The 12,919-nt window shown below is 39.8% G+C and overlaps 1 protein-coding gene across 9 annotated transcripts in view; it reads right to left on the reverse strand.

The window, feature by feature from the left end:
• Positions 1-3,522: 3,522 nt before the first annotated feature.
• The window catches only part of NR2C1 (nuclear receptor subfamily 2 group C member 1), a 54,341-nt gene continuing 44,944 nt past the window's right edge, over positions 3,523-12,919 (reverse strand). For 8 of the 9 annotated variants that reach the window (XM_038153181.1, XM_038153182.1, XM_038153184.1 and 5 more), the window contains 2 exons: positions 10,663-10,768; positions 3,523-10,136 (listed from right to left, as the gene is read on the reverse strand). In XM_038153181.1, coding sequence (XP_038009109.1) covers positions 9,962-10,136; positions 10,663-10,768 — 281 coding nt within the window. In that variant the 3' untranslated portion in view covers positions 3,523-9,961. The remainder of the gene's footprint in view (positions 10,137-10,662; positions 10,769-12,919) is intronic. The other variant, XM_038153190.1, reaches the window with a different exon arrangement.

Here is a 12,919-nt window from a genome sequence, read left to right on the forward strand (position 1 = left end):
CTCCATTACTTTAGTCAGGTGAGATCTCCACCGAGGATTTCATTACCTCATAACTGCTGAAGTCCCATCACATCTACTCAAACTGCTGCTGCTCATGTGTCACTGTGCAGGAAGAAGAGAATCTGACTACGGTGTTCAAAAATTCTCCCTGAACTTGGTGCAAATGTCACAGTTAAATACAGTGGAATGCAAATGCAAGCCTGTCTTCCTAAGGATTTACTGGGACATCTTTGGGAGATGACAGCACTGAAATGCTGTCTTGTCACTCAAGGTGCTTGCAAAACTCATGCACCCATAGGAAATATTTAATTCCCAGGGTTTTTAAACTTAAGACTCTTGTTAGATGTTGCTTTTTTTACCCCAAAATTAGCACACTCAACCTCACTGCCTCAAAAACTCTTGCTAAATGTATTTAATGCTGCCTTGTTTTTCTCCTCTAGTTCAAGTACATGTCACAAAATTAGCACCAGAAATCTTTTTCAAGCCTAAAAAACCCCTCTCAAGTCAGAACACAAGTAACTGGCTTCTTTCCTAATAGAGCATAACAAACAACATATTTTTCAAAAATGAACAAATCTGTTTCCAGAATGACTCAAAACATGACACGTAACTTCCCTTCAGTTTGTTAGCACAGAACCATCTCACTGAATCCTAGTTTAGTTTTAAAGAGCTTTATTCAGTGGTACAATTGATCTTGAAAAACTGAAGTTCATATATGCTCAGAAAGTGCAAAAGTCAACTGATCTACAGAATAATTTAGTGTTTACATTTTACCTTAGAAGAACTCTATTACATTTGCCTATTCCACTGCCATTTCCTCTGTTCTTAGTATGGAAAGTTATGTAAATTTACTCCGCAGTGGTTCACAACTGTGGAACATACATTTGCAACAATAAATGGAAATAATTTTCTTAATTAAATTAAGAAAAAAATCCAATAGAAGAAAGACTAAAAAATAAGAGCATACTATGCTCTTATTCCTGCCCCATCCTTCTAAAACTGCAAGATTCCAGAAGCAATGTCCAATCCACAACACAAATCTCCACAATTCAGTGTCCACAAACAACCGAATCCAATCTCTAACCACAGTGTCTCTCACTCTAGTCTAAACAGTGAGATATCTAATGCTTTCACTAAAACATTTTTTTACTCTTATAATCCATATATATTTCCCAAAAACACAGTGGAAGAAGTTTTTGTCACTTGGGTTCTACTGATTGAAAAAGTTAGAAGATAACTTCATAGCCTGGAACTAAGTGAAATGTTACCAAAAAGTACATACTTCATCATTTGCAAAAACATTTCAGTATGTAAGCTGTGAGGACAGTTTAGCTCTCAAAACCCCTAGAATAATAAATTCACTGACACTTTCAGAAAACACCTGCCACTTTGTGGGAAGTGTCTGGGTTGTTTCTCCTGCAGTATCTCTGCCTTCATCTTTGATTTTCCAACGACAAAATTCTCCTGGTTACAGAGGAAAGAAAAATTCCTTTTGGAGCTGTTCCTCAGGGAGCCTTCATTAGCCAAACGATGTGGCTGTTCAGTTTGCTCCCTGGTAAAACCTTAGGATGCAGGAGAACCGAAGTAATCATAAAAGAGCTCAGACACCTCATGAACAGCTTATTGGAAGGGATTGGACTGCAGGTCTGCAAAGGACCACAGCCACAGGGTTGGCTGCTCACGTGTCTCGTGCCGACCAACTTTCTTGTCTGGGGAGTTGGTATTGCCAGGAGGTTCAGAGCGTGGCAGTTTGGTTCTCTGCACGTCCAGCAGACAGTTCTGCTGAGTGAAATGCACTCTATTAGCTCAGAAGAACCCACAGTGGAGCAGTTCCATCTGGTTTCTCTGTTGTCACAGTCAAATCCACCACAGTTTAGTTAAAAGCATTCCCATAACATCACTTCTGTGCTATCCCTTTTCCCCTACCTTTTCACACACAACACAAATATTTCTGTTTCCTTGCCAGCATCCCACCACCTCCCCTTAATCCAAGCAGAGTTAACTTGAAAATATATTTGGGCAAGAGCATTACTACAAGATCCAGTTATTAAAGAAATAATCAGGAAATGCATTTGTTCAACCAGTATCAACAGCCACGAAAACCCTGAGCATCCAGATGTTGATACTTGAAGATGGTGATGCTCCAGCAGTCCAAATGACTTGCACCTGCAACACAGCGCCTCTGAGGGCACAATTGGTTCTTACATTCAAGCCAAATGCACAACCCTGGCTTCTTCTCATAAAGATTCACCTAAGAGAAAATTGTACTCTCTATGAGCCACTGGGTATCAGGGCAAGGGTAAGGTCATCCACAGCAAGTATTAGCACAAGACTTGGTACACATGGGATGCAAAACAAAGCAGCTCATCAGAGACGGATTCTAGGATTAAACAGAAATAAATGTTCTTTGGGGTTATTTGACAGAAGTATTAGGAAGCAAGGCAAGCCTGGGTGCTAGGGATGTTTGTTGACAGAAGAAGTCAAATGCCACAGAGGTGGCCAAAAGGCTGTGGATAGTTACTAGCAGAAACAAGAGTAGTTCATTAGCAGAATGACTGGGGAACAGGGCCCTGTAAAAGTCAGTGGATCCAGAGGAGGGTCACAAAAATGGCCAGAGGGCTTAAGCCCCTCTCCCATGAAGACAGAGAGAGCTGGGGTTGTTCAGCCTAGAGAAGGCTCTGAGGAGAGCTTCTAGTGGCCTTTTAATAATTAAAGGAGGCCTCTACAAGAGAGATGGAGAAAGACATTAGGGCATGTAGTGATAGGACAAGGGGCAATGGTTTGAAACTGCAAGAGGGCAGATTTAGATTAGACACAAGGATGAAACAGTTGGACTCAGTGATCCAAGAGGTCTTTTCCAACCTTAACAGTTCTATGATTCTATGAAATTCTAGATGATAAGGGTAGTGGACACTGGAACAGGTTGTCCAGAGAAGTTGTGGATGCTCCATCCCTGGAAGTATTCAAGGACAGGTTGGATGGGGCTTTGAGCAATCTGGTCTAGTGGGAGGTGTCTCTGGCAATGGCAGGGGTTGGATCTACATGATATTGAAGACTCCTTCCAACCCAAACCATTCTGTGATTCTATGTGATCTGAAGACTTAACCAAGAAAGGTTAAGTCTTCAAAACAGAGGCAAGATAGAGCCTGGAGTAAAATCTCTTGAAAAAGAGACTCTAAATGCTTACTTCCAGCTCTTGTAATTAGTGAACTCATTGCATTATCCAAACTTTATCTTTTACCAGTGCACCTTACATTTTCTCTGCAGTGTGTCAGTTAATTTACTTGATGATAAAAACATTTCAGAATTTGAACGTGGAAGGAATGGCAGTTAGTTTTTCATTTGGGATAACATTCTGGGTTATCTGCACATCCACACAAATGCCACATTCGTTTATAACAGAAGATGACAACTAAAAACCTTACACTTTTAAAATTATCATTGAGAAATAATTTCTGAAATAGACCAAAACTTGTGCTGACTTCACAATTTCAAACAACAATAAATTCATTATTTATCCAGTAGTTTTGAAAACTGAGATAAGTTTACTTGAACATCTGAAGTCTGTTTCTTTCAAAAGAAAAAACGCTTTGTTCAACCATACTGTAACTTTCAACCTAAAAGTGATCCATAATGAATCAAATACTAATTTCCAAATATCCATTATTGCATTATATGACATGAAGATCCATGACCAGGGTTCATTACAATACATATTTCCACACAGCATTTTAAAACCCAAAATACTGGTAAACTAAATTTTACAATAAATTATTAATTGTCAAATGCACAGGCCAGAAAGTATTAAGCATGGAAACAAAGGGTTAATTGCAAAAAGGTTCGTAAACAGCAAGAAATTGCAGCTACCACAAATCCCAGACTCAATATAACCAAAAATACTCCACTGGATAATAAAAATGTGAAAGATCCACAAACTATTTGTAATCATATACAGTATTCTAGGTCCATACGACAATCCGTATAAAACACTACCAAATAATAGGATATTGCAATTGTTTTCTATAATAGAAACTTACAATTTATTTTTAAAAATACATCCAAAATAGAGTTTTCTAATTTAGCTGGGTTTGAAGACATTTAAAGTGATTTTTTTTATACAACAGCAAGACAAATACAGTGATACTGTATTGCTTACACTGAAACTGATGTACTAGCAAACCACAAAGGCTGAACAAAATGCACAGGACAAGTTTCAAAAACAACAGACTGACTTTCACTGACCCTGAAGATCCCACAACAAGAATAAATGTAAGGACAGATAGGTTTGTAACTACGGAAGGTATTGCAATGAAGGTACTCTTGAAAAAAGTTTAAAATATAACAATTATTTGCACTAGGAACTTTAGCAGTATGAAACAAGCAACCTAAACCCACATACACGTGTGCAACATACAGTTTCATGAGAAATATTTGAACTAGTAAGCTTATTATGTGTAACAGTACTATTGTCTTTAAATTATAGGATTCTAAAACGTATAAAACTGTTTTTCCTTTCATGTGATTTATATTAAAATGATTTTTCTTGTTCTCAACATTGAAAATTTAAAGCTGTTGAAACTAAACTTCTCCTTTCATTGGCAAAGAGTTTTTGGTGGGTAAATGCCACAATTTGGTTAAATCCTGATGGGCTCTGAAAACTCTCAAGGCTTGTAAAGATCACAAAGTTGACAAGTAATTTATAGTTGAAAAGGAATCAGAAAAACAATGAAATAGTTTAATATCCATGGTGGATTAAGCTTCAATATTCACATTTTTGTTATTGTATGAACAGTGGTACTGACAGAACCCAGTAATATTAGCCAGTCTCTCATTCAGTACCAGGGAATTTATTCATAAGACTATAAATGACCATAAATCACACAGGTGGTAATGTGAGAACATGAAATCACAAAAAAAATAACTGTTAGAAACACTAAGGGTCTCAGCTGAAGGTAACAATATATTTCATTTAACTTAGAAGCAGTTATCTTAAAGCAACCAAAACAACAAACCCAGAACTTCACAGTTTGGTTTTTCCATGAGCTGTCACATTGTTCTTAGTGGACTGTAATGGTTAACATGGGTGAATAAGGAAAAACCATGTTGATTCCTGTATTTACCTGGTTTTAAAGCTCCCATTCCTGAGAAAACCCCGTTACGCCTCGTTCCTTATCAAAAGGATGAATTTATAGTTTCAGAATGATTAATTAAATAATCTGAAATAATTAATGAAGATCCTGCTGAGCAAAGTGAGTAACACTGAAACAACAACCTCCTGTATGGGATGCATCTTTTAGATCATCATAAAGACAAAACAGATTACTTGGCAGGCAGCATAGATCAGCTGCACTCCACCTTTACATCAATCTTGAAAATTTATTATCATAAAAATGTAAAACTTCGGGAGGAAAAAAGGTCACTTACCAGTAGCCAGAGCTGTTTGCTATGTGTGGTATGTATGCACTTTGGCTCTTTAGAGGTCCAAATGTCAGAGGTATCCAACATTATAAAATGTAGGGGTTTTTTGGCCCTCACAATATACAAACACCTGAATTTAAACAACCTCATGTGAAACATGACCAAGGTTTCTGTGCTTATGAGTTAACACATCCTAAGCACATAGTCTTGATGCAGCAGTCCACGGTAGTTGCAGTCCATGTGTAACTGAAGTTAACTTGCAGTCAAACAGACTAGGGCACAAAGAGAGAACAAGGACAGGAATCCAGAGAAAATCAGGTTCTGAGGAGATCCTCTCCAAAACAGTGCTCCAATTAAAACTAAAAAACCCCAAACAAACAAATGAAAAAAAAGGACACATACTAGCTATGGAAAGGCAGCTAAATACCCATGAAGGACAGTAAAAACCTTGCTAGGGCATGCAAAAATGTGGGCAGGAATGCTAAGGCCCAGATAGAACTAAATTTGGCCGAAGATGTCAAGAATAACAAGAAAGGTTTCTACAGATATGAGAGTAGTAAGCAGAAGCACAGGGAAGATACAGAGTCATTGCCTAACTAGGCAGGGAAGCTACTCACTAGTCACGCTGAAAAGGCAGAGCTTCTCAAAATCTTCTTTACTTCCATTTTTACCAGCATAGCTGGACCGCGGAGCACCGGATCAAGCATCTACAACAATGCCCGTGTCAAGCCACCAGTAGGTGAACGGCTGGTCTGCAGCCTCTTGCAAGGGCTCAACCCACAGAAATCCATGGGCTCAGAAGAAATCCACCCTGGAATATTAAGGGAAGTGGCTGACATTGGTGCAAGGCCACTCTCCTTAAGGAGTCTTGACGATCTTGATGTAATAGACATTTCTCATGCTGAGAGCAATCAATCACTGCAAGATGTGATTGGGCAGGGTACTTCTGGCGTCCTGTTCCCATGAAAGGCTGTAATGAAAGATCTTTCAAGGTCCCCTCAAGCAATAAAGATGGCTGAACTCAGGGATTCAATTGCTAAAAATTTACATCTGTAGATACGCTGGTATTTTCTCAGCTGTTTCCAAAGCTGGACAGTGCCACATGAGAGGCTGAACCTTTTTGTCAGCTCTAAACAAAGAACTCCATATTACACCCAAGGCTCAAGCTATGGAGTGGAAAATTTCTTGAAGGATGTGAGAGAGATTTGCATAGTGCACTGCATTACAAAAGAAATCAGGTTTTTATTTCCATCTTACTATTACCTGGGTTTCCCAAATCTGGAGAATATTAGCGTAAAACTCTTCCAAGAGTAGTGGAATGCCTGGAAAACTGCCTCCAGTACATTCAGGAGTAACAGGATGTCAGTTTCCTTTAAACTTTTAATGTAGTGGACTGTAAATCTCCTGTGCCTGTTAGGGCCAGAAGTGGGTTAGGGATAGCAAGGGACTAGCAAGCACAGTCAGAATTTCTGAGGAGAGCTGAACTGGAGAATGATTAACCTCCCATCTGCAACTTGGTCCTACAGATCAAAAATGGGCCTCTAACCCGTGAGGAGAGAACAAACTCAGCAGGTTGGCAGCAACAGTCCTTCATACTTCCATAAACTCTGCTGATGAGATGCACACCTCCTGAGGCACAGGACAGTCATTTTCATACAGCTCTCCAGGAAACACAGGTAGAGAACTTGAACCCTACAACCTTCTGAAGGTGTAACATGAGAAGAACACAGCTGGCATGGCCAGTTCCAACACAGAAAAGGCACAGCAAAGGCCCACACACATTGTTCCATGCCATCAGGGCTCCTCAGCACTAAGTGCTTGGATCTGTGGGATTGGATATGACCAACTGTGTAGTATGGTCCTCCACAACACTCTTCTTTCAGAACTGGAGAGATGGATTGGATGGGTGGATTCTTAGATGAGTAAGAAAGTAGATGGATGGTCACAACCAGAGTAGCGTTCAGTGGCTCAGAATCCCAAGGGACATCAGTGACATGTGGGGTCCATATAAAGAACAGTGTTATTATCTTCATTAATGACACAGATGAAGAGGTTGAGTGCACCCTCAGCAGATTTGCTGATGACACCAAGCTCAGTGGTGTGATTGACACTCCTGCAGGATGGGATGCCATCCAAAGGGCCCTGGACTAGTTTGAGAAATGGGTCCATGGGAATCTCATGAGGTTTAATAAGACTGAGTGCAAGGTGCTGCACCTGGGGCAGCCCCCGGTACCAATCCAGGCTGAGGGATGGACAGATGGCGAGCAGCCCTGCTGAGAAGGACTCGGGGGTGCAGGTGGGTGAGAGGCTGGACATGACCCAGCAGTGGCACTCACAGCCCAGAGAGCCAAACGTGTCCTGGGCTGCATCCAAAGCAGTGTGGCCAGCAGAGGAGGGAGGGGACTCTGCCCCTCTGCTCTGCACTGCAGCATCCAGCTCTGGGGTCCCAGCACAGGAAGGACATGGAGCTGTTGTAGAGAGTCCAGAGGAAGTCGCCAAGATGATGAAAGGGATGGCACACCTCTCCTGTGAGGAAAGGCTGAGAGAATTGGAATTGTTCAGCTTGGAAAAGAGAAGGCTTAGGGTGACCCAGCTGCAGCCTTCCAGTACCTGAAGGAAGCCCACAAGAAAGATGGAGAGGGACTTTTTATTAAAGAGCATGTAATGACAGGCCAAGGGGGAATGGCTTCAAACTGAAAGAGAGCAGGTTAGATTAGATGTTAAGAAATTCTTGACTGCGAGGGTGGTGAGGGACTGGAACAGGTTGTCCAGAGAAGCTGTGAATGCCCCATTCTTAGATGTATTCAATGCAAGGTTGAGTGGGGCTCTCAGCAACCTGGTCTAGTGGAAGATGTCCCTGTCCATAGAGGTGGCTGGAACTAGATGATTTTTAAGGCCTCTTTCAACCCCAACCATCATCTGATTCTGTGATTCTATGATACAGTCTCCGATTATGGAGCTTGGGTAGCGAAAGGTCCAAGCAGCTCAGTTAGTAGAATTGAGAAGAACACAGAAATTCAGTGCCAGAGGCAATTCTCAGGTTTTCTGTCTGGTAGTGATCCTCTGATGCTGAGAAAAAAAACTACAGAACTCAAGAACTTTATAACCCAAGCCCCACCTTGTAGTCTCTTGGTGTTAGGGTGGCCTTGGAACTGCCACTGCAGAGTGGGCAAAGGCCTCCATTAAATCCGACCTTCTGGCTAGTCAATTTCTGGTGCAGGCATGTGTTTCTTGATTGGGTCAGGCTCTTCCTCAGCCTTGACCTAAGGTTCAGAAAATCCTAAATGCTAATGTCTAAAGAAGACCATCATTTTCACTAGGATACTTCTCTCATTTTAAGCAGCAGGAAATAAACATGCCAGGGGTGCATAACTTTCTGTTGCAAAAGGAAGCAAGAAGCAACCACATGTCAGTGTTACTTGTCACATGAGTCACGTCCTGAAGACAGAAGAGCATTTAAACTCGCCCTTGGATGAAGCTATGGAGTATGATTCAGGCAACATGCATGGAGTATCTAGACCCATTTCCAATGATGAAAGGAAAAGCAGCAGAGGCTATGCTCACATATGGAAGGACACTGGATTTGACAAACTCAACTTTGAAAAGGAATCAAAGAAGACTGGTTGGAAAAGAGAATTACATACCCAAGGGCTAACCATAACCAAAAATAAAGACATGGACAAAAGTTAAAAGGCATCTAGAATGCCTCCATCACTGGGCACTGAGTATTAAAGAGGGAGGGGTAGTGTGAAAAAGCTCTGAGATCAGAAAAAGCAGGAGTATGCTGTCTTTGAATGCCTGCAGTATACACTTTTCCGTTAGTTTTTCATAGTATAAAATAGCTGATGTCTACCACATTATTGTTAGACTATAGTATTCTGTGGCATCTGCAAAACAGTCACTATTGACTCTGCTGCGTCTCTTTTGATCAGCTGCATCAATGTTAACATCAGAATATTTTTAAATGTGAACGTCCTCTATTTCCCTGCACTTGGGGTATGGTATCCAGTGTTTAATTCAGCAGGAAACAAATCACTCTTCAAAATAACAGCCAGAACTAAGCTGGGTCTTGTCTGCATGGAAACTGGCCTTTTCGGGGTGTTTGATTATGTATTTTCCATTTGATACGTGAAAAATAACTAGCAGCAAAACACTGAAAACAAAACTCAGAGAGGAAAGTTAATTTATTTGTCTAAAACATCAAACTAAGTTGAGATACCTTAGTTCAATCAAAGCTTCTTCAGTTTCCTCATAAACCTGAACTTCATAAACAAATATTCCAAGTCCGTCTACCTACAAAAATAGGATGGACAATTCTTGACCTTCTTCAGATATCAAGTTAATTTACAAGTCCTTGAAGACAGATGAAGAACAGGAAGGGATCCTATATCCTAATACACTCCACCATGTTTCCCAAGTGTACTGGAAAGGAGGAATATGAGCCTTCTTTGGAAAGGTGCATTGGAAGGCTTACGACCATCTCTTGGAGACAGGGTACGCATTTACCATGATTGCCATGGTACAGAATCCTGGACTGCTCCTTTTACACACCATGACCTATGATCTGAGAGTTGTAGTCTGCTGTCTCCATTCGCAGAATGTATGGGATGATGCTGTCAATCTGAACATTGCCAATCAGTCCTGCGAAGAACAGCTCCTCAGTGATGGCAGCACTCATCAGCCTGAGAGCAGGCAATCGGAGAAGAAGTCTAGATAGTCTGGAAAATAAATTTGGTGAAAAGTGTTACTCAGCAAATCACAGATTTTGGTGTTGTTCTTCATGATGTTATTAGCAAAAGAAGAGAAAAAAATGAGAAGGGACACTACTGGTCAAAGTTTGCTATATGTAGTTCATGAAAGGCTTAAATATTTAAATCAGTATTGCATTAAATTTATGTTTAGTCGTGTCTTGAACAGTACAAAAAATGTGCAAATGCCTGTCAACTACATGTACTATGTATTCTTGGATTTAAGACTAAATGAGGAAATATTCCAAATAGATGCACTTCAAATTGAATGTTACTAATATTTATTTTGGATAATTAATTTTAGAAATTAACAATGAGATAAAAAATACTACACATAATATGTATGACCACATGCATGATATTTGAAGTGCTCTAAAGGTAATACCTTAATTTTAATGAGGTAAGAAGAAAATGTATATATCTATTACATGAAAAACTGTACAAATAAGTGACTCTGAAAAGAGACTCAATCAAGTAAGCATCTAAGTTTACAGACCTGTAAGTATCATCCGGATACGCCTTTGTTACATAGTCTTGGAACTCCATGTAAGCCTTCTCTTGGAATTTCTCAATCTGTACCACATTTTCTAGACCTGGATGATCTGAAAAAAAAAACCCTCTTCTTTGTTATACTCGTTCTACAGAAAATAAACTAACATCCATACAGTCTATCCAGTTGCCAACATACTGAAATAATTATGTGGTACCTGCAACAACTTCAGTTTTAGTCGTAGACACTACTTGACCTCCTTATTTTTCTCTTTCTTTACATTTATATTTTTCTTAACTTTCCATAAATAAAATCAGACATTTGAAAGAGCTCAAATAAATTCAGTGCTTGCAATGTTTATGTCAGTCTTGATGATACAACTCTGTTCTCTGTGTAGCAGTAAAACAGGATTGTTTCAACACACTGACATTTTCTGGAACACTGGATGCACAAATAATATTTAGGTGAAAAGTGAAGTATAAAATTAAGATCAGTGGAAGAAGCAGAATAAAAAGCTGTGAACAGTTTCCTAAGACATGTACAAAACACACTGAACCATAGAATATGATGAGTTAGAAGGGACCCATGAGTATCACTGACTCCAACTCCTGGGCCTGCACAGGATACCTCAAGAATCGCACCATGTGCCCGAGAACATTGTCCAAATGCTTTTTGAATTCAGATGGACTTGTATGTAGCAGACTGTTCTTTCTCAATTATTTGGTGTGCAAAAATTTCAAATGTGCTAATCAAACTTTTTAGCAGTGATTTGAACTTCCTCGAAATGTAAGTGTTGCTAAAATGAAAGGACATCAACTTAATTGCCAAGTCACTCTTGGAAATTATCATGCAGTAATTCTGAACGCTCTACATGGTCTGTAATTTTGTTATCCATCTATCTGAATGTAAAAATTTTACTGTCACACTAGCATGACAAATCATGTAGATGGAAGAATTAAAGCTGATGTGCAAAATGCATCACTTTGTGCTGCTGCTTTTAGAACCATGTCAGGAACACAGCAACAAGTCAACTTCTGGAAACAGTAGTTTAAAGACCACTGCTTGTAAACTTGCAGCCATTTAGAAAGATGTTGTCTTGGCACACCTTTTAGACTAATCTCTTTGCCCAAGGCTATCTTATGGCAGCCAAACAGCTGGCTTGGCACAGCTGAATCACTAGGGCCTGCTAAAGCAGGAGGTTCTTACTTAGGGCTCTGCTGCATGCACAGCCCAGCCCCATCCTGCAGCAAAGCAGTAAAATCCCTGCAATTATAATTTCTGGCCTGTGAGTCATTGCCAGGACATCTCTTCTGTCCAAGGTACCAAACATGACTGTCACGTGTATGAAGATTTTGTTATATGGTTCAAGGATCAAGAGTCCGGGCAACACATTGCCATTAAAGCAACTACTTATTAGTAATAAGAATTTGAAAACATCAGCTAAAGAAGATTTCTCTCAATCATGTGACTGGACTAGAGTCTTTTCCCAAGGTATTTTTCCTTCTACCTTTTGTGTTGTCAAATATTATTGGAAGGAGTCAAACTTCAGACTAAACAAATAGGTAAATACTACTTTGCAAGTGCAAGGTTCCTCAAGAAGTATTTTTTGGTGTCTAACAGGATTGATTTTTCCACACAGGCCAGAGGATTCTATCATAAATCCTAGTGGACATAATTCTAAAAAAAAATGGACATGAGGTATTCTCCCGTAGTTTTGTTTCTTTCCTGAAGTAACCTCCACCAGTTCTTTGTATAGGAATGCCATGAAAAGGATTATTTTGGGGTAAGAACACTTGCAGGAGAATTGTATCTCCTGCAAGTATTATTTATTAACATTAAACTAGCAAACACCCTCTGACCATCCACTTAGAGAAAGTCTCTTCTGTAATAATGGTGAATTTGCAACTGTTCAATCCTCAGCAAAAAAGAAAAACTGCAAAGATTTTCAAGCATGCTTAATACTGGGCTTAAACTTAGTGGGTTTAATGGTGAGTCCTGCTTATCAGGAAACTGAAACTGTTTCAGTGATACAGTGAACTGTACAAGCAAACACACAGAACCAAGCAAGACTCTCCTGGTATAAGGACTGACAGCAGGATTATGTCTTAGAGTAAAACACCCAGGATCTGATTTTCCTTAGTGATCCACAGTAGAAAAATATCACAACAGGAATTCCTCTGGAAATTTATCATCTTTTCTGAAGGGTTCTGACTCTTTTATTTGCATGAATGTCTTTCATCTCAGAAGTCTTCCATTACTGCAA

The sequence above is a fragment of the Motacilla alba genome, chromosome 1A (genome assembly GCF_015832195.1).
Source record: "Motacilla alba alba isolate MOTALB_02 chromosome 1A, Motacilla_alba_V1.0_pri, whole genome shotgun sequence".
Classification (NCBI taxonomy): Eukaryota; Metazoa; Chordata; class Aves; order Passeriformes; family Motacillidae; genus Motacilla; species Motacilla alba.